Source organism: Argopecten irradians, chromosome 3 (assembly GCF_041381155.1).
Source record: "Argopecten irradians isolate NY chromosome 3, Ai_NY, whole genome shotgun sequence".
Taxonomy (NCBI): domain Eukaryota; kingdom Metazoa; phylum Mollusca; class Bivalvia; order Pectinida; family Pectinidae; genus Argopecten; species Argopecten irradians.
The window spans coordinates 69,983,406-70,003,791 of NC_091136.1; the positions used below are offsets into that span (position 1 = coordinate 69,983,406).

Genomic DNA, 20,386 nt, shown 5'->3' on the forward strand with positions numbered 1-20,386 from the left:
ACAATGTATGTACACTCACAACATATGAGTTACTAGCTGCAATATTGTAGCTCAAAAGACTTTTTGACAGAAAATGGTGTCGTCTTTAGAGCTACAAATGGTGCCTATTACTGCTAATGGAGCAAAGTAATGATTATGCAAACCATTATAAAACGTTTGTTTGCATTTTTATCGTACTTGTTTGATATCGCTTACCTTCTAGGCAATAAAACTGAACCACATGAAATATCAAATTATCATCGAGGCATTATTTTTTTTTACATAATACATATGAATGTCTTTCTGAAGGGAATTTATACGGCAAGTCCACAAATTGTGAATTTGACGTCTTGTGAGCGGTACGGTAGATATTAAGAATGGTAGTTATGTTTGTTTTGGACAAAAATAATATGTAAATGCATGTATACGCATAAAATAATTGGAAACCTACAAAAAGTAAAGAAAACTATGCCCGAGTGATTTTCGGAGGCAGTGCTCCACTACGACACATAGGGACCAATACGTACCCGGCCTACTATACCTTTCGGCCGGGTACGTATATTCGTTCTAATGAGTTACCTCCCCTGTCTATAATTTGTCCGCTTTGAGCGCTAGAAAAAAAATGGCTGACTAGTTTGTCTGCATTACTCATTTTCTTTCTAAATTTCAACTGTTCTGTCACGATGTCGTTATTTGAAGGCTTAAGCTATAGTAGTGATAAAAATGTCATAGTACTCGACATCGGGACTGCTTATACTAAGTAAGTTTTCACCTATTTTCTTTCAATGAAAGCTCTGGTGTACTGTAAGTTGTCACCATCGGAATCGGAGATGCTCGGCAGTCGATACCTGTCATTGCTTTTTTAACCGTTCGAATTCCTGCTGCATTGTTTAGAGCAACAGCCAGAGTGCAGACTCGTCCTACTAAAGATCGGTCACATAGCACATATGTTTTGAAAATCGTCGTAATTTGTTGCCATAAAAACTTGATGTCTTTACACAAGGGTTTAAAGTGAGGAAGGATTTGTCACCGTCTCTTTACACTAGACTACTACTGCAGTAAACAGGTTGGGCACAACCCTGCATATGGGTAACAGTTACCAGCTTGAGTAATCTATAAGTGATAATTGTTGCTCAAATGGGTAACTTACCCATATGCAGGGTTGTACCGAACCTTCTAAAATACCACGTGATACGCCTATGAACCGAGAATACAAATAATTTTCTCCATAAATACTTGTCTGATTGAGTCAAAGGAAACACCAATATAAAGGTTAATGAATTTCACATTGTCTAGTCCTTGTTTAAGGATGGAAGATTTAGAAGAAAAGTAAAAAAATTTCATTAAAAAAATGCGACAGCTCATGGAAGAATGGCTCACTTCAGAAAGTAAGACGGTAAGCCTGGCACCCCAAGCTACGCCAGAGGAAATCGAAAGGAAATCAGTCGTCGCCCAATGTCATGGTCAGTGCACAAACACAAAAGTGCTTTTAATGTGTTTGTCCAAAACCCTGAGTGACAAATCCTTCTCGCTTTAAAATCCTTGCTTTGCAGCAGTTTTTTAGCCCACCATCATCAGATGGTGGGCTATTCAAATCGCCCTGCGTCTGTGGTCCGCCGTCCGTTGTCCGTCCGTAAACAATGCTTGTTATCACTATTTCTTAAAAACTGCTGCAGGGATTTTGTTCAAACTTCACATGGAGGGTCCCCTTGGTCCATATTTGTGCCATACAGATTTTGAGGCTGATCGGAAAAACAAGATGGCCACCAGGCAGCCATCTTTGATTTTGGCAGTTGAAGTTTGTTATCGATATTTCTTGAGAACTACTGAAGGGATTTTGTTCAAACATCACATGGAGGTTACCCTTGGTCCCTAGTTGTGCCATACAGATTTTGAGGCTGATCGGAAAAACAAGATGGCCGCCAGGCTGCCATCTTTGATTTTGGCATTTGAAGTTTGTTATCGATATTTCTTGAGAACTACTGAAGGGATTTTGTTCAAACTTCACATGGAGGTTACCCTTGGTCCCTAGTTGTGCCATACAGATTTTGAGGCTGATCGGAAAAACAAAATGGCCGCCAGGCAGCCATCTTTGATTTTGGCAGTTGAAGTTTGTTATCGATATTTCTTGAGAACTACTGAAGGGATTTTGTTCAAACCTCACATGGAGGTTACCCTTGGTCCCTAGTTGTGCCATACAGATTTTGAGGCTGATCGGAAAAACAAGATGGCCGCCAGGCAGCCATCTTTGATTTTGGCAGTTGAAGTTTGTTATCGATATTTCTTGAGAACTACTGAAGGGATTTTGTTCAAACTTCACATGGACAGTACCCTTGGTCCCTAGTTGTGCCATACAGATTTTGAGGCTGATAGGAAAAACAAGATGGCCGCCAGGCAGCCATCTTTGATTTTGGCAGTTGAAGTTAGTTATCGATATTTCTTGAGAACTACTGAAGGGATTTTGTTCAAACTTCACATGGAGGGTACCCTTGGTCCCTAGTTGTGCCATACAGATTTTGAGGCTGATAGGAAAAACAAGATGGCCGCCAGGCGGCCATCTTGGATTTTGATAGTTAAGGTTTGATATCCCCATTTCTCAAAAAGTGCCGAAGGGATCTTTCTCAAATTTAATATGTAGGTTCCCCTAGGGCCCTTGTTGTGCATATTGCATTTTTGGGCCAATCGGTCAACAAAATTGCTGCCAGGCAGCCATCTTGGATTTTTATATTCAAAGTTTGTTATCGCTATTTCTCAGAAAGTATTGAATGGATCTTTCTCAAATTTCACATGTAGGTTCCCATAGGGCCCTAGTTGTGCATATTGTGATTTGGGACCGATTGATCAACAAGATGGCCGCCAAGGAGTCATCTTGGATTTTGATAGTTAAAGTTTGTTACCGCTATTTCTCAAAAGGTATTGAAGCGATCTGTCTCAAATTTTATGTGTAGTATGTTTGAAAAAGTTTAAAAAGTAGAGAAAAGATCCATCTTTCCTTTGTCAGATATAGATCATTTTTGGTGGGCGCCAAGATCCCTCTGAGATCTCTTGTTTAGCTCACCTGGCTCAAATTTGGTCAAAAACATCCTTAAATTTTGGCTCAGACCACCCCTGTGGCAGGAGGGTCGGGGCCCGATAGGGGAAATAGAGGTAAATCCTTTAAATTGCTGCTATATAAGAATTGATATAGATTTCTGCATGCATTGGATTGTATCCAAATTTGGCCAAAAACATCCTCTGAGGAAGCTTAGGGAAACATAATTTGTATGTATTTTGGCTCTGACCCTCTGGAGCAGAAAGAGTGGGGCCCCATAGGGAAATTAGAGTTGAATCTGTAAATTCCCTGAGAAAAGAAACAATGATCCTGTATTCAGAATATTACTTAGCATTACAAACCATGTGAGCAATACAGGCCCTCTGGCCTCTTGTTACATATATCGGTTAAGCTGTAAGTTTACATCTGAACAGTGAACAGTACTAGTATGAAGTGACTATGAACCTATTGTCTGCTATAAAATTAGTTGGGTGTCCATGGCCAGATTTTGAGGCCCCAGATTATAATATTCCGAAGGACTCTTATTTTCTTTCTGTAGGAAGAATAATGGTCTCCATTTTCAATAGCTTTGGTTTGATTAGTTTAACGCCCTTCTGACAGTACAGAGTCATTTAAAGACATACCAGGTTTAGAAGGTGGAGTAAAGCCAGAGTACCCGGAGAAAAACCACCATCCACCAGGGGTCAGTACCTGGTAACTTTTCACATGGGATTCAAACTAGTGACACAGAAGTGGCATCCTTGATACTCCAGGGGTTACTATCAATGACACTCTGTTGCCTTTAGTGTTGCTATGAGATAGTCCAGGGGTGGATATAGCATCAGTGAAAGTAACCCCAGAAGTATCTAGGATAAGAGGTAGACACCATGGCCCCTAATAGTGTCTAAGACTGATACCAGTTGTGTAACAATAACATAACCATACATTGCAACCAAAAGATAATTTTCAGAAATTAATCAGATTTTGTGTTTAAATACATTGAATTATTCTAAAATTGCATCTTGGGCAGAATGAAAAAAATGCAATTTTCTGATGTATAATTGAGAATCGTTTTTTTTATTATAGATGTGGCTTAGCTGGAGAAACTGGACCAAGATGTATAATTCCGAGTGAAATCAAGAATGCGAAATCAGGAAAGGTACTAAATTTTTGTCTGTTTACTACCACAATGTAGAGATCAACCCAGCAAACAGACAAATCCACCATCTTTACTGTTGTGGGAAGATCATCCCAGCAAACAGACAAATCCACCATCTTTACTGTTGTGGGAAGATCATCCCAGCAAACAGACAAATCCACCATCTTTACTGTTGTGGTAAGATCATCCCAGCAAACAGACAAATCCACCATCTTTACTGTTGTGGGAAGATCATCCCACCAAACAGACAAATCCACCATCTTTACTGTTGTGGCAAGATCATCCCAGCAAACAGACAAATCCACCATCTTTACTGTTGTGGGAAGATCATCCCAGCAAACAGACAAATCCACCATCTTTACTGTTGTGGGAAAATCATCCCAGCAAACAGACAAATCCACCATCTTAACTGTTGTGGTAAGATCATCCCAGCATACAGACAAATCCACCATCTTTACTGTTGTGGGAAGATCATCCCACCAAACAGACAAATCCACCATCTTTACTGTTGTGGGAAGATCATCCCAGCAAACAGACAAATCCACCATCTTTACTGTTGTGGTAAGATCATCCCAGCAAACAGACAAATCCACCATCTTTACTGTTGTGGGAAGATCATCCCAGCAAACAGACAAATCCACCATCTTTACTGTTGTGGGAAGATCATCCCAGCAAACAGACAAATCCACCATCTTTACTGTTGTGGGAAGAAGATCATCCCAGCAAACAGACAAATCCACCATCTTTACTGTTGTGGGAAGATCATCCCAGCAAACAGACAAATCCACCATCTTTACTGTTGTGGGAAGATCATCCCAGCAAACAGACAAATCCACATATCTTTACTGTTGTGGGAAGATCATCCCAGCAAACAGACAAATCCACCATCTTTACTGTTGTGGGAAGATCATCCCAGCAAACAGACAAATCCACCATCTTTACTGTTGTGGGAAAATCATCCCAGCAAACAGACAAATCCACCATCTTTACTGTTGTGGGAAGATCATCCCAGCAAACAGACAAATCCACCATCTTTACTGTCATGGGAAAATCATTCCAGCAAACAGACAAATCCACCATCTTTACTGTTGTCGTAAGATCATCCCAGCAAACAGACAAATCCACCATCTTTACTGTTGTGTGAAGATCATCCCAGCAAACAGACAAAACCACCATCTTTACTGTTATGGGAAGATCATCCCAGCAAACAGACAAATCCACCATCTTTTTTGTTGTGGTAAAATCAACCCAGCAAACAGACAAATCCACCATCTTTACTGTTGTGGTAAGATCAACCCAGCAAACAGACAAATCCACCATCTTTACTGTTGTTGAATGATTAACTTATAAGCTAGCATAAAAAAGATTGTGAAATCAATGTATAATTTAGTATAAAATGGAATTTGAAATTGATGTATGATTGGGTGGTGTAGTGGTTAAGCCATTCGCCTTTCACCTAGCTGGCTGGGGTTCCATCCCCGGCACTGACTTGAAAAGGTTAGGGGCCACCTGCCCGATCACTTGGGTTTTCTCCTGTTACTCTGGGTTCCTTCCACACTAAAAACCCTCTTGTGCTTACATCTGGGCCATCAAGAGTGATTTGCATAAGTTGTATAACTTGTTACGCAATGGATGCAAAATAGATAGAAGTAAAGTATTTTGAAATTATTATGTAATTTATAACTTAAAACTATTTTTGTTAGGTTGTCAAGCTGTGGGATTTTGAAAAGAAAGATGAGCTGTATGAGAACATCAAAGATTTTCTTTTTGTGCTGTATTTCAGGTAAAAAAAAAGATGAAATGTTTATGCATTGTTTTTGTCACTAAAAGTGGCAATATCATAACATTTAGCTTGAGAGGTCACAAAGTAGATATAATTCCTATAGAGAGGTACACATGTACAAAGTAGAAATATTTTCTATAGAGAGGTACACATGTACAAAGTAGAAATAATTCCTATAGAGAGGTACACATGTACAAAGTAAGAGGTACAATACAAATTCCTATAGAGAGGTACACATGTACAAAGTCAAGTAGAAATAATTCCTATAGAGAGGTACACATGTACAAAGTAGAAATAATTCCTATAGAGAGGTACACATGTACAAAGTTAATAATTCATATAGAGAGGTACACATGTACAAAGTTAATAATTCCTATAGAGAGGTACACATGTACAAAGTTAATAATTCCTATAGAGAGGTACACATGTACAAAGTAGAAATAATTCCTATAGAGAGGTACACATGTACAAAGTAGAGATAATTCCTATAGAGAGGTACACATGTACAAAGTTAATAATTCCTATAGAGAGGTACACATGTACAAAGTTAATAATTCCTATAGAGAGGTACACATGTACAAAGTTAATAATTCATATAGAGAGGTACACATGTACAAAGTTAATAATTCCTATAGAGAGGTACACATGTACAAAGTTAATAATTCATATAGAGAGGTACACATGTACAAAGTTAATAATTCCTATAGAGAGGTACACATGTACAAAGTTAATAATTCATATAGAGAGGTACACATGTACAAAGTTAATAATTCATATAGAGAGGTACACATGTACAAAGTTAATAATTCCTATAGAGAGGTACACATGTACAAAGTTAATAATTCATATAGAGAGGTACACATGTACAAAGTAGAAATAATTCCTATAGAGAGGTACACATGTACAAAGTTAATAATTCATATAGAGAGGTACACATGTACAAAGTTAATAATTCATATAGAGAGGTACACATGTACAAAGTTAATAATTCATATAGAGAGGTACACATGTACAAAGTTAATAATTCCTATAGAGAGGTACACATGTACAAAGTTAATAATTCATATAGAGAGGTACACATGTACAAAGTTAATAATTCCTATATAGAGAGTACACATGTACATAATTATATAGAGAGGGTACAAATTATATATAGAGAGGTACACATGTACAAAGTTAATAATTCATATAGAGAGGTACACATGTACAAAGTTAATAATTCCTATAGAGAGGTACACATGTACAAAGTTAATAATTCATATAGAGAGGTACACATGTACAAAGTTAATAATTCCTATAGAGAGGTACACATGTACAAAGTAGAGATAATTCCTATAGAGAGGTACACATGTACAAAGTTAATAATTCCTATAGAGAGGTACACATGTACAAAGTAGAAATAATTCCTATAGAGAGGTACACATGTACAAAGTTAATAATTCATATAGAGAGGTACACATGTACAAAGTTAATAATTCCTATAGAGAGGTACACATGTACAAAGTTAATATAGAGAGGTACACATGTACAAAGTTAATAATTCATATAGAGAAGTACACATGTACAAAGTTAATAATTCCTATAGAGAGGTACACATGTACAAAGTAGAAATAATTCCTATAGAGAGGTACACATGTACAAAGTTAATAATTCCTATAGAGAAGTACACATGTACAAAGTTAATAATTCCTATAGAGAGGTACACATGTACAAAGTTAATAATTCCTATAGAGAGGTACACATGTACAAAGTTAATAATTCCTATAGAGAGGTACACATGTACAAAGTTAATAATTCCTATAGAGAGGTACACAGTACAAAGTTAATGTACAAAGTACACATGAATAATTCCTATATAGAGAAGTACACATGTACAAAGTAGAGATAATTCCTATAGAGAGGTACACATGTACAAAGTAGAGATAATTCCTATAGAGAGGTACACATGTACAAAGTAGAAATAATTCCTATAGAGAGGTACACATGTACAAAGTAGAAATAATTCCTATAGAGAGGTACACATGTACAAAGTAGAAATAATTCCTATAGAGAGGTACACATGTACAAAGTAAAATAATTCCTATAGAGAGGTACACATGTACAAAGTAGAAATAATTCCTATAGAGAAGTACACATGTACAAAGTTAATAATTCCTATAGAGAAGTACACATGTACAAAGTTAATAATTCCTATAGAGAGGTACACATGTACAAAGTAGAAATAATTCCTATAGAGAGGTACACATGTACAAAGTAGAAATAATTCCTATAGAGAAGTACACATGTACAAAGTAGAAATAATTCCTATAGAGAGTACACATGTACAAAGTAAAATAATTCCTATAGAGAGTACACATGTACAAAGTTAATAATTCCTATAGAGAGGTACACATGTACAAAGTAATATTCCTATAGAGAGGTACACATGTACAAAGTTAATAATTCCTATAGAGAGGTACACATGTACAAAGTTAATAATTCCTATAGAGAGGTACACATGTACAAAGTAGAAATAATTCCTATAGAGAGGTACACATGTACAAAGTAGAGAGATAATTCCTATAGAGAGGTACACATGTACAAAGTAGAAATAATTCCTATAGAGAGGTACACATGTACAAAGTAGAAATAATTCCTATAGAGAGGTACACATGTACAAAGTAGAAATAATTCCTATAGAGAGGTACACATGTACAAAGTAGAAATAATTCCTATAGAGAGGTACACATGTAAAAAGTACAAATAATTCCTATAGAGAGGTACACATGTACAAAGTAGAAATAATTCCTATAGAGAAGTACACATGTACAAAGTTAATAATTCCTATAGAGAGGTACACATGTACAAAGTTAATAATTCCTATAGAGAGGTACACATGTACAAAGTTAATAATTCCTATAGAGAGGTACACATGTACAAAGTAGAAATAATTCCTATAGAGAAGTACACATGTACAAAGTTAATAATTCCTATAGAGAAGTACACATGTACAAAGTTAATACTATAGAGATGTACAAAGTTAATAATTCCTATAGAGAGGTACACATGTACAAAGTAGAAATAATTCCTATAGAGAGGTACACATGTACAAAGTAGAAATAATTCCTATAGAGAGGTACACATGTACAAAGTTAATAATTCCTATAGAGAAGTACACATGTACAAAGTAGAGATAATTCCTATAGAGAGGTACACATGTACAAAGTTAATAATTCCTATAGAGAGGTACACATGTACAAAGTAGAAATAATTCCTATAGAGAGGTACACATGTACAAAGTTAATAATTCCTATAGAGAGGTACACATGTACAAAGTTAATAATTCCTATAGAGAGGTACACATGTACAAAGTTAATAATTCCTATAGAGAAGTACACATGTACAAAGTTAATAATTCATATAGAGAGGTACACATGTACAAAGTTAATAATTCCTATAGAGAGAAGTACACATGTACAAAGTAGAGATAATTCCTATAGAGAAGTACACATGTACAAAGTAGAGATAATTCCTATATAGAGAAGTACACATGTACAAAGTAGAGATAATTCCTATAGAGAGGTACACATGTACAAAGTAGAATAATTCCTATAGAGAGAAGTACACATGTACAAAGTAGAGATAATTCCTATAGAGAGGTACACATGTACAAAGTTAATAATTCCTATAGAGAGGTACACATGTACAAAGTAGAAATAATTCCTATAGAGAGGTACACATGTACAAAGTTAATAATTCCTATAGAGAGGTACACATGTACAAAGTAGAAATAATTCCTATAGAGAGGTACACATGTACAAAGTTAATAATTCCTATAGAGAGGTACACATGTACAAAGTAGAAATAATTCCTATAGAGAGGTACACATGTACAAAGTAGAAATAATTCCTATAGAGAGAAGTACACATGTACAAAGTAGAGATAATTCCTATAGAGAGGTACACATGTACAAAGTAGAAATAATTCCTATAGAGAGGTACACATGTACAAAGTTAATAATTCCTATAGAGAAGTACACATGTACAAAGTTAATAATTCCTATAGAGAGGTACACATGTACAAAGTTAATAATTCATATAGAGAGGTACACATGTACAAAGTAGAAATAATTCCTATAGAGAGGTACACATGTACAAAGTTAATAATTCCTATAGAGAAGTACACATGTACAAAGTTAATAATTCCTATAGAGAGGTACACATGTACAAAGTAGAAATAATTCCTATAGAGAGGTACACATGTACAAAGTTAATAATTCCTATAGAGAGGTACACATGTACAAAGTTAATAATTCATATAGAGAGGTACACATGTACAAAGTAGAAATAATTCCTATAGAGAAGTACACATGTACAAAGTAGAAATAATTCCTATAGAGAGGTACACATGTACAAAGTAGAGATAATTCCTATAGAGAGGTACACATGTACAAAGTTAATAATTCCTATAGAGAGGTACACATGTACAAAGTTAATAATTCCTATAGAGAAGTACACATGTACAAAGTAGAAATAATTCCTATAGAGAGGTACACATGTACAAAGTAGAGATAATTCCTATAGAGAGGTACACATGTACAAAGTTAATAATTCATATAGAGAAGTACACATGTACAAAGTTAATAATTCCTATAGAGAGGTACACATGTACAAAGTTAATAATTCATATAGAGAGGTACACATGTACAAAGTTAATAATTCATATAGAGAGGTACACATGTACAAAGTTAATAATTCCTATAGAGAAGTACACATGTACAAAGTTAATAATTCCTATAGAGAGGTACACATGTACAAAGTTAATAATTCCTATAGAGAGGTACACATGTACAAAGTAGAGATAATTCCTATAGAGAGGTACACATGTACAAAGTAGAGATAATTCCTATAGAGAGGTACACATGTACAAAGTTAATAATTCCTATAGAGAGGTACGCATGTAAAAAGTACAAATATTTCCTATAAAGAGGTACACATACATATACTGTCACTATTTCTTACTTGACAGTATCAATATACATGAATTTGCAGATATAACTGGATGTGTTGAAATGTGTAAATCTCTATGTTGTAGGCATTTGTTGCTAAGTCCAAAGAACAAGAGAGTAGTTGTATGTGAGTCCCTTCTCTGTCCCGATGTGTTTAGGGAGACGTTGGCCAAAGTTCTGTTTGTTCATTATGAGGTATGATTGGTCTCTAACAATTTATTAGATTATTGGTAAGTCTTACCTGGTCTTCATCAACTGAAGAAAGTAATTTATCCGGCGTGCTGAAATATGAGTGAGAGTATCTCAAATTGACTTATGTTACACATATGTCAGTGTATTTCCCGGAATCCTGTCGCCTTGATTTCAATGAAATAATCAGCAATTAAGTTTTCACAGGTAAAATGTGTAGTATATAACATCATTTAATCGATGTCTGCAGTGGCAAACACCACGAGGTCATATCCGGAAGTTTCAAAAATAAGGCTTCGGTAATGTATCATGGGACCCTTTGTTGACAAAGAACACTAAACAAAGTCGATTTTAAGTTACGATTGGAGTCTTGATTAATACATCAACCCTTCACACAACGATATATTTAATATACGAAAGATATCAAAATAGAGATATAATACACTCCTAAGTGTGCTGAAGAAAGTACTGGCGTACTGAAATAAGAGCGAGAGTAACTGTGTATGGCCGCCGTGTTTGTTTACACACAAGACTAGATTTATGTAATATGACCAAATCCATTTTTACTCAAGATATTCACATCATTGTTAGTGTTATTTGTTATTTATTTATAGTACAAGTTTACAGACAGTTTTAGTTATACTGATTGATAGGTAATTATTACCGTACTTCATTAGAGATCGATCTTATACACAGGGGGTTACGTTGGTAAATGGGCTTAACTTTTAGGTGTGACTTACTTACCAGTGCGACTTGTATGTGTACGTAAATACGGTATTAGATTATTGGTAAGTCTTACCTGATCTTTATCAATCATTGTTAATTTATTAGATTATTATAAGTCTTACTTGCCATGTGTCTAGAATAAAAGATATGCTTCAATATCATAACTGTAAAACTACTGATAATTTTATATTATGTTCATTCATAAGATGTAGGTGGCATGCCATAATTATCACAATTTGAATTATTTGTAATTTTCAGGTTGCCACGGTGATGTTTGCCTCTAGTCATGTGATGTCGCTGTTAACCCTTGGGACCACAACAGGTCTTGTGATGGATATAGGCTATACGGAAACTTTGGTCGTCCCAGTATCCTTGTTGTCACCTACATGTGCATTGATATCTACAGTGTGGCTAATTTATAAATTACTACCTGTTGTGACTTATATATGACATAATATCTGTACTGTGACTGATATATAAATTGTTACCTGTTGTAACCTATATAATATCTGTACCGTGACTGATATATAAATTGTTACCTGTTGTGACCTATATATGACATAATATCTGTACCATGACTGATATATCTGTACCATGACTGATATATAAATTTCTGTTGATGATTGTACCTGTTGTGACTATATAATATCTGTACCTGACTGATATATAATTGTTACTGTTGTGACTGTATAATATCTGTACCGTGACTGATATATAAATTGTTACTGTTGTATATAATATCTGTACCGTGACTGATATATAGATTGTACCGTGTGACCTATATAATATCTGTACCGTGACTGATATATAAATTGTTACCTGTTGTGACCTATATAATATCTGTACCGTGATGATATATAAATTGTTACCTGTTGTGACCTATATATGACATAATATCTGTACCATGACTGATATATAAATTGTTACCTGTTGTGACCTATATATGACATAATATCTGTACCGTGACTGATATATAATATAAATTGTTACCTGTTGTGACCTATATAATATCTGTACCGTGACTGATATATAAATTGTTACCTGTTGTGACCTATATAATATCTGTACCGTGACTGATATATAAATTGTTACCTGTTGTGACCTAATATAATATCTGTACCGTGACTGATATATGAATTGTTACCTGTTGTGACCTATATAATATCTGTACCGTGACTGATATATAAATTGTTACCTATATAATATCTGTACCGTGACTGATATATAAATTGACACCTAATATAATATATCTGTACCATGACTGATATATAAATTGTTACCTGTTGTGACCTATATAATATCTGTACCGTGACTAGTGTTTCCCACAGCCCTGATTAGCAAGGCGCCGCGCCGTGCCCTTTTTACCTGACGCCATGCCCCTATAACCTAACGCCTTGCCCCGTTTGTCCCCAGTACACTTTTACTACACTACCAAAATACCAGGCAGTGGCTTGATAGTTAAGTAAACAAAAGAGGTGTGACCACTCCCTGACCCCCCGACCAACACCCCAGTGGCCCTAATTAGCAGCCTTGGGCTATTTCCACCTTGGCTTGTGGTGTCACTTTCAGGTCTGTGTATTACGTAAGCTGAAGTCTGAGCAGCCGATTGGCAGCCTAGAAAACAATCAGCTGGCCTTTCAAAAGGTTTTATGACTACAAATAGTGAGCATTACTTCAAAAACAAATACTGCTGACAACTGTAAATTATTTACTCACGTTTTTAATGTTAAATAGGCCTATCTATATGTGATGGATGTCACAAGATTTGCAATCGTAATGGCCGCCATTTTGGGTGTATTGTAAAAGTAGATCCGGAGGTATTGAATTTCAGGATTTTTACAAATATTCACGTTTTTTAAAATGAAAACGGTCTTATTTTTAAAAAATTTCGATGTGAATTTATTTTAGAAAAGATATATTAATAATAATAAAATTATTAATAGCAAATTAATTAAAATAAATCAAATTAAAAAGAAATCTTTTTTTTTCTCTATCAGATTAAATTAAAATATTTTGAATACTACTCTAATTATCTGTATTTTCTTAATTTAGTGCTTGTAAATTTAGAACATTTTTTTAATTAATTACCCATTATTATGAAACATCTTATTCAATTCAATACAGTATTTTTAATATTTCAAAAAAGATATATATATTAAAATAAAGGTAATTGGATTGAAATAAAAGAATACATTTTGCATTTTTCCTATTCTTTTAATTAATATAAATGACATTTAGATCTTTCTTGTGAATCAATTATAGTCATGATCATAGGATCGGCAGATAACAATTTCCAAAATAATTTTGTACACTCAGAATAATTAAATAGATGTCCTGATATTACTTAGCAACTCAGAGAGTTTAAAGCATTTAAATGATATTAAATTGAATCAGAATTACAGAAACAACAAGACAGTTTTAAAGATTTTCCCTTGTATTGGAAGTGGTCGATATAACCTTTGTGCCCCTCTGATGGTTATTTATCGCGGTCAAAGTGCCCTTTTCAAAACCCAGCACCATGTGTTTTTGGCGAGGATCACCTCGCCATTGTGATCGTGGTTGCAAAATTCTCTTTCAGTCAATTTCCTCAATATGATTGGCTTAGAACTTGCTCGCAGATACTAGCGCTCCTAGCGGCAGTGTATTCAACAACTTTGATTTTACCGGGAATTTTAAGTAGCAAATTTTGAATATGAAAGTTACTGAAATAAGCGTATCTGTAATGCTGAAATAGGAGAAGTAGATAACTGCTTTCATATCCTTACCATATACACTATCCAAATGATCTTAGGTTGGAAAATGTTCACTTGAATTGTTTACAATGTATCTAGACTTTCCGTCCCGAAAATGTTGTTAACAATGCATGAAGACGTTTCGTCCCGAAAATGCTTCGCTTCGCCCCACGCGTTTTGTCCCTACTAGTGACAATTAACCCGCAACGGAAAAAATGAAATCTATATTTCACCTCGAACATCAATATTTATACCATAATGAATTTTGTAATTTGAATCAAATTTGTCTCGGAGCAAATACATTTCATGGCGAAATGGAGATGCATTTATCACGGCTGTGTTCAGGTTGACATGGACGTAAAACTACAATGGAAGAAAGACAACTCTAACAAAATTTTGGACAAACTTGGACTACTGATAAAATATTATGTTACAGACGGTGAACATTTTGTAAATGTCCAAGGTGGCGTTATCTTAAAACTAACGGCAGTTAATAAGGTATGAATATTTATCACATCCATCATTATCGATAATTTCATAAGCACATGCATAAATATCAGATTATATCTATATACTAAAGCACGTTCAGAGATTACCACTAAACCATACTTTTAAAACATTTTAGTTATTTTCAGCACAGGAGCTTGTCGTTCTGATCATATACATACAGCATATTCATTAAACTAGGTAATACGAAGTAAATATTTGGCCGAATGACATAAATCATATATGTTCATATAACTCGAATTGATATTTTTGGACTACTAGATCGACGAAAATGCCGATTCCTTTTTCATAATTCTTCCGTAAAACGGCACTTAAAAAGCTGATTCAATCTGTAACAAATGAAGAGAAAACTGTTAATTGTTTAGCAATTATCCTGAGTTATATTTTACCAAAAAGCATCAGGGATTAGCAATTAAAACTTACATAAACATATTCCCGACTCTCGCTTGCATTGTGTAATCACTCGAGCGGAACTAATCTCTACCACATGGCACAGTCTTACAAATGCAATCGCACAAAAGCCCACATGATCACTGTTTTTACTGCGATTACATCTTATGTTAGTTTTTTTAACTTTTTACTCAACAAAATAGACTTTACGCTTTTCATGATCAGCACCATCATTTTCCGTATAACTTATTAATTTACCACTGTACCCATGCATACGTGTGTATATTTATACTTCTTTGTGCAAATTATATAACAACTGCTATATTACAATCAATTTATGAAGGACAAAACTCTTACATGTAAGAACAGGAGGACGGAAGAACAGCGGGAAATTAAACTTCAATAATATTTCCTCTATGCTGGTATTGCTATTTATGATTAAAATGTTTAATTATATGATATTAGCCTTTTCAGTAATTACTCTGTTAATACATTTATTGTTTCCTTATGTTTTACAGAATGTCAGCATGCTTGTATCATTTCAACTGGAAACAGTCTAGGAGAAGAATTGTGTGAACAAAAAGAAATAATTTTCAGCTGTGGAAGCTTAATATTGTAATCATTTTCAATCCAAAAATAATTACTATAATCATCTTCAAATTCCTTATTGTGAATTTAACTGTAATATTATTTAAGCATATACCTGATATTTGTTTATATTCTATGACATGTACATGCTTGAAATGAAATGAATAAATAAAAGATTATTTTAATTTAAAACACAATATGACATTAGCTGTTTATATTTTTTGTCAAAAACATATTAAGCTTATCGTTAATAACACTCTAACCATCACCTTCGAGACAATTTAATGAAAATCAATTAAACATTAATTTGTATAACACAGGTCGTCTTATGTTTTCCCCGCCTTGACTATCAATGTTCTCTGATCACTCTGAAAGTATTGATTTTACCTTTTTTTCGGTCACCACATGAACTGCCTTTAAATCAATCACACCAATGAGACATACATTTACTGCATTCATTATAACACTAAGGCAATTCGGGCACGATCAGCGAACATTGTTGATTTACCTTGAATATCTACATGCACAGAATAGTACCATATGTAACAGGAGAGGAGAAAATGTAGCGGCAAGACCGGGATTCGATCCCTGGACTCTCCGAACACTATCCGAGTGCTCTACCGACTGAACTACCTGGTCATCGATAATCGACCCAGTCCAGTCCCGCTACACTCCTCCCTTCTTTTTTGAAGACATACAAGACCGTTTCAAACACCACAACCGTTGGTTATTAAGTTGGGTGCCAATTCTGTAACAGGAGAGAAGAAAATGTAGTTCTTCCGACTAAGCTACCTAATCACCGATAATCAACCCAGTCTGATCATGCTACAAATATTTATCTGGTTATTTTATCTCCCTTCCTATTTTCAATCTACTTTTATGACTTAGAATCTTACCTGGTGGAAAAGAATACTTTGTCTTACAAATCTTGACAAATTATGCACACTGTGATTGTTGCAAGTTAAACTACGTATCCGCTAGCTGATTGCTGTTGATTGTTAATGATCTCAAACACACTAATTACTTATTGTGCCAATTTAAGTAAATATATTGTACTTTTTTCAAATATTCATGATTACTATTCATGTGTAATATCTCAAAACATTGACATGTGCACGAAGTACGGCGGACCAGACCGCCGATGTTTTGGACATATGCTAGATATTTCAGTTTCGGGTTACTGTGGCCAATAAAAGAAAACAAACACAATGCGGTTTTCATATGTTATTTCTTCTAAATACAACACTTTTTGTGCAAGTTGTCAAGCATTTATGGGGAATATTTTGCATTGAAATTGTCGCCTTCATACATCGGTTTTTGGGACTCCCTGGACATTGTTTTTCCCCATTTTTTTGATGCGCAAAATATACTGATAGTAGATTTTTTAAGCATTTTCAGCCCTAAAAAGTACCTGCACATATTATACCAGTTTTTACGGTATATAATATTGGAATGTATCCCAAACTTTTTATCATATTATTTGCCAATAACACTGTTATGATATCAGAAATATCTGATGGTCTACGACAAATGTTACATGAATTTTAACAATATTGCATAACATGGAAAATAGAACTTAAAGGCCCACTACCTTTCCGGGGCAAAATTAAAAGGTCTCTCAAAAAACATTAATAACATCAGAAAACCCATGCCGATGCCTTAAGATGAGGTTACAACACCAAACATATGCAAGATTTCCTGTGTAATATCTGAAAACCGTGGAGAGTTGTTTCGCTGTCTTGCCGTCTGGCGCTGTAATAGTCAACTACCGCGCACGGTATTTAGGACGACGGCGGGAAACATAAGACGACCCGCGTTATAAAAATTTACATTGTATCTATTTTGATTAAATTGTTCAGAATGTGATGATAAACGTAGTATTAACGGTAAGTTAATAACTTTTGCGACTCTACAAAATTATCGATCTCGTTTTACATTCCCATTTTAAAAATTAAAAGTCGTGCCGGAAAGGTATTGGGCCTTTAATATCAGAAAGATAAAAATTGTGATATTCTCAGGACGTAAATCGGTACAACAACACCAGTTGATGTTATGGAATACAGAATTAGATTTATAAGAATTGTTTACATATCTAGGTACAGAAAATAATGTTAATGGTAGCGTTTTTAAAGAAAGGGAAAAAACCTGCTGAACAAACAATTAAATCGGTGTTTGCTATTTATATAAGAAATAAAGGAATGAATCTCTTCCTGTTCATCTTGAACTGAAAATATTTGATTCACTTGTAATAACAGTTTTATTATACTCATCAGAGGTATGGGGATTTGAAAATAAAAAATGTAGAAAAATTCATTTGTAATTTTTGTAAAACAATCCTGAAGTTAAGAAAGTGTACAAACAATTTCATGGTCTATGGTGAGCTAACAAGTTATCCGGTTTGAATTGAAGTTCGGATACAATGTATATCAATCAACTTGCTGTTTTACAAAAGAATAATTACAAAACTTGTTAAAAGTAGACCAATTGACCAATTTATTCAAAAATCACATGATGATATTGATAAGTCTTCTAGAGGACAGACATATTCTATATTTAAGACATTTTGGCATAGAAAAGTATGCCTCTTGTCTTTCTCTGCTGCAAAACAATACTTGTTAACTGATACTGTGGTCCCAGGAACTTGATGACAATAGCTATATATAGTCATTAAGAATGAATATTTTCATTAACATCAAATTAACAAGGAAAATGATTAAAGGTGTTATAAAATCATTTGACATATAACATCATAGGAAATATTAGAATGGGCTTCCAAGATTTTAGTATGTGCCTCTTATTTTACACCTTGGTGTCCAAGGAATCCTCAAAAGTCCAAACTGGAAGGAACACCAGCCAAATTTATTTCTTATTGTACACAACTACAGTAGTATTGACCTTAGAAATATATTCTCCTATCATCGAGACCGAGCCATTTATTTAGTGTGACCTATATAATATCTGTACCGTGACTGATATATAAATTGTTTACCTGTTGTGACCTATATATGACATAATATCTGTACCGTGAATGATATTTTTTACCTGGTTGTGACCTATATAATATCTGTACCGTGACTGATATATAAATTGTTACCTGTTGTGACCTATATATGACATAATATCTGTACCGTGACTGATATATAAATTGTTACCTGTTGTGACCTATATAATATCTGTACCGTGACTGATATATAAATTGTTACCCTGTTGTGACCTATATAATATCTGTACCGTGACTGATATAAATTGTAACCTGTTGTGACCTATATAATGACATAATATCTGTACCGTGACTGATATATAAATTGTTTACCTGGTTGTGACTATGACCTTAACATAGGTATATGAATATACCATGCAGTGACCTATTCCGTAAATTAGCTGTACCGTGACTGATATAAAGGTTGTTGTACCATATATAATATCTGTACGTGACTGATATAAAAGTTAGTATAGTGTGTTACCTGTAATGGTTAAGTACCAGGAATAAAAACACTCAGATTATCACCTGTAATCAGTATATAATATGTTTGAACCGTGACTGATATATCAATTGTACCACATGTTTGTGACCTGATTTATCATCAAGGCCTTAAGTGATTTATCATGTACTACAAGTGTTACATGGGAAAGTGATATGATTGAGTCAAGGTCTTAAGTTTTTATACTACAATGTTCAGGGAAAGTGATTTATCAGATCAAGGCATTAAGTTTAAGTATACTACAATGTTCAGGGAAAGTGATTTATCAGTCAAGGTCTTAAGTATACTACAATGTTCAGGGAAAGTGATTTATCAGTCAAGGCCTTAAGTATATACTACAATGTTCAGGGAAAGTGATTTATCAGTCAAGGTCTTAAGTATACTACAATGTTCAGGGAAAGTGATTTATCAGTCAAGGTCTTCTTAAGTATATACTACAATGTTCAGGGAAAGTGATTTATCAGTCAAGGTCTTAAGTATACTACAATGTTCAGGGAAAGTGATTTATCAGTCAAGGCCTTAAGTATACTACAATGTTCAGGGAAAGTGATTTATCAGTCAAGGTCTTAAGTATACTACAATGTTCAGGGAAAGTGATTTATCAGTCAAGGTCTTAAGTATACTACAATGTTCAGGGAAAGTGATTTATCAGTCAAGGTCTTAAGTATACTACAATGTTCAGGGAAAGTGATTTATCAGTCAAGGCCTTAAGTATACTACAATGTTCAGGGAAAGTGATTTATCAGTCAAGGTCCTTAAGTATACTACAATGTTCAGGGAAAGTGATTTATCAGTCAAGGTCCTTAAGTATACTACAATGTTCAGGGAAAGTG

At 34.4% G+C, this 20,386-nt stretch overlaps 1 protein-coding gene across 1 annotated transcript in view; it reads left to right on the top strand.

The window, feature by feature from the left end:
* Window positions 1-563: 563 nt before the first annotated feature.
* LOC138319846 (actin-related protein 10-like) overlaps window positions 564-20,386 on the top strand; it is a 40,623-nt gene continuing 20,800 nt past the window's right edge. The window contains exons 1-5 of the mRNA XM_069262975.1: window positions 564-739; window positions 4,097-4,169; window positions 5,873-5,952; window positions 11,026-11,134; window positions 12,113-12,289. Coding sequence (XP_069119076.1) covers window positions 663-739; window positions 4,097-4,169; window positions 5,873-5,952; window positions 11,026-11,134; window positions 12,113-12,289 — 516 coding nt within the window. The 5' untranslated portion in view covers window positions 564-662. The remainder of the gene's footprint in view (window positions 740-4,096; window positions 4,170-5,872; window positions 5,953-11,025; window positions 11,135-12,112; window positions 12,290-20,386) is intronic.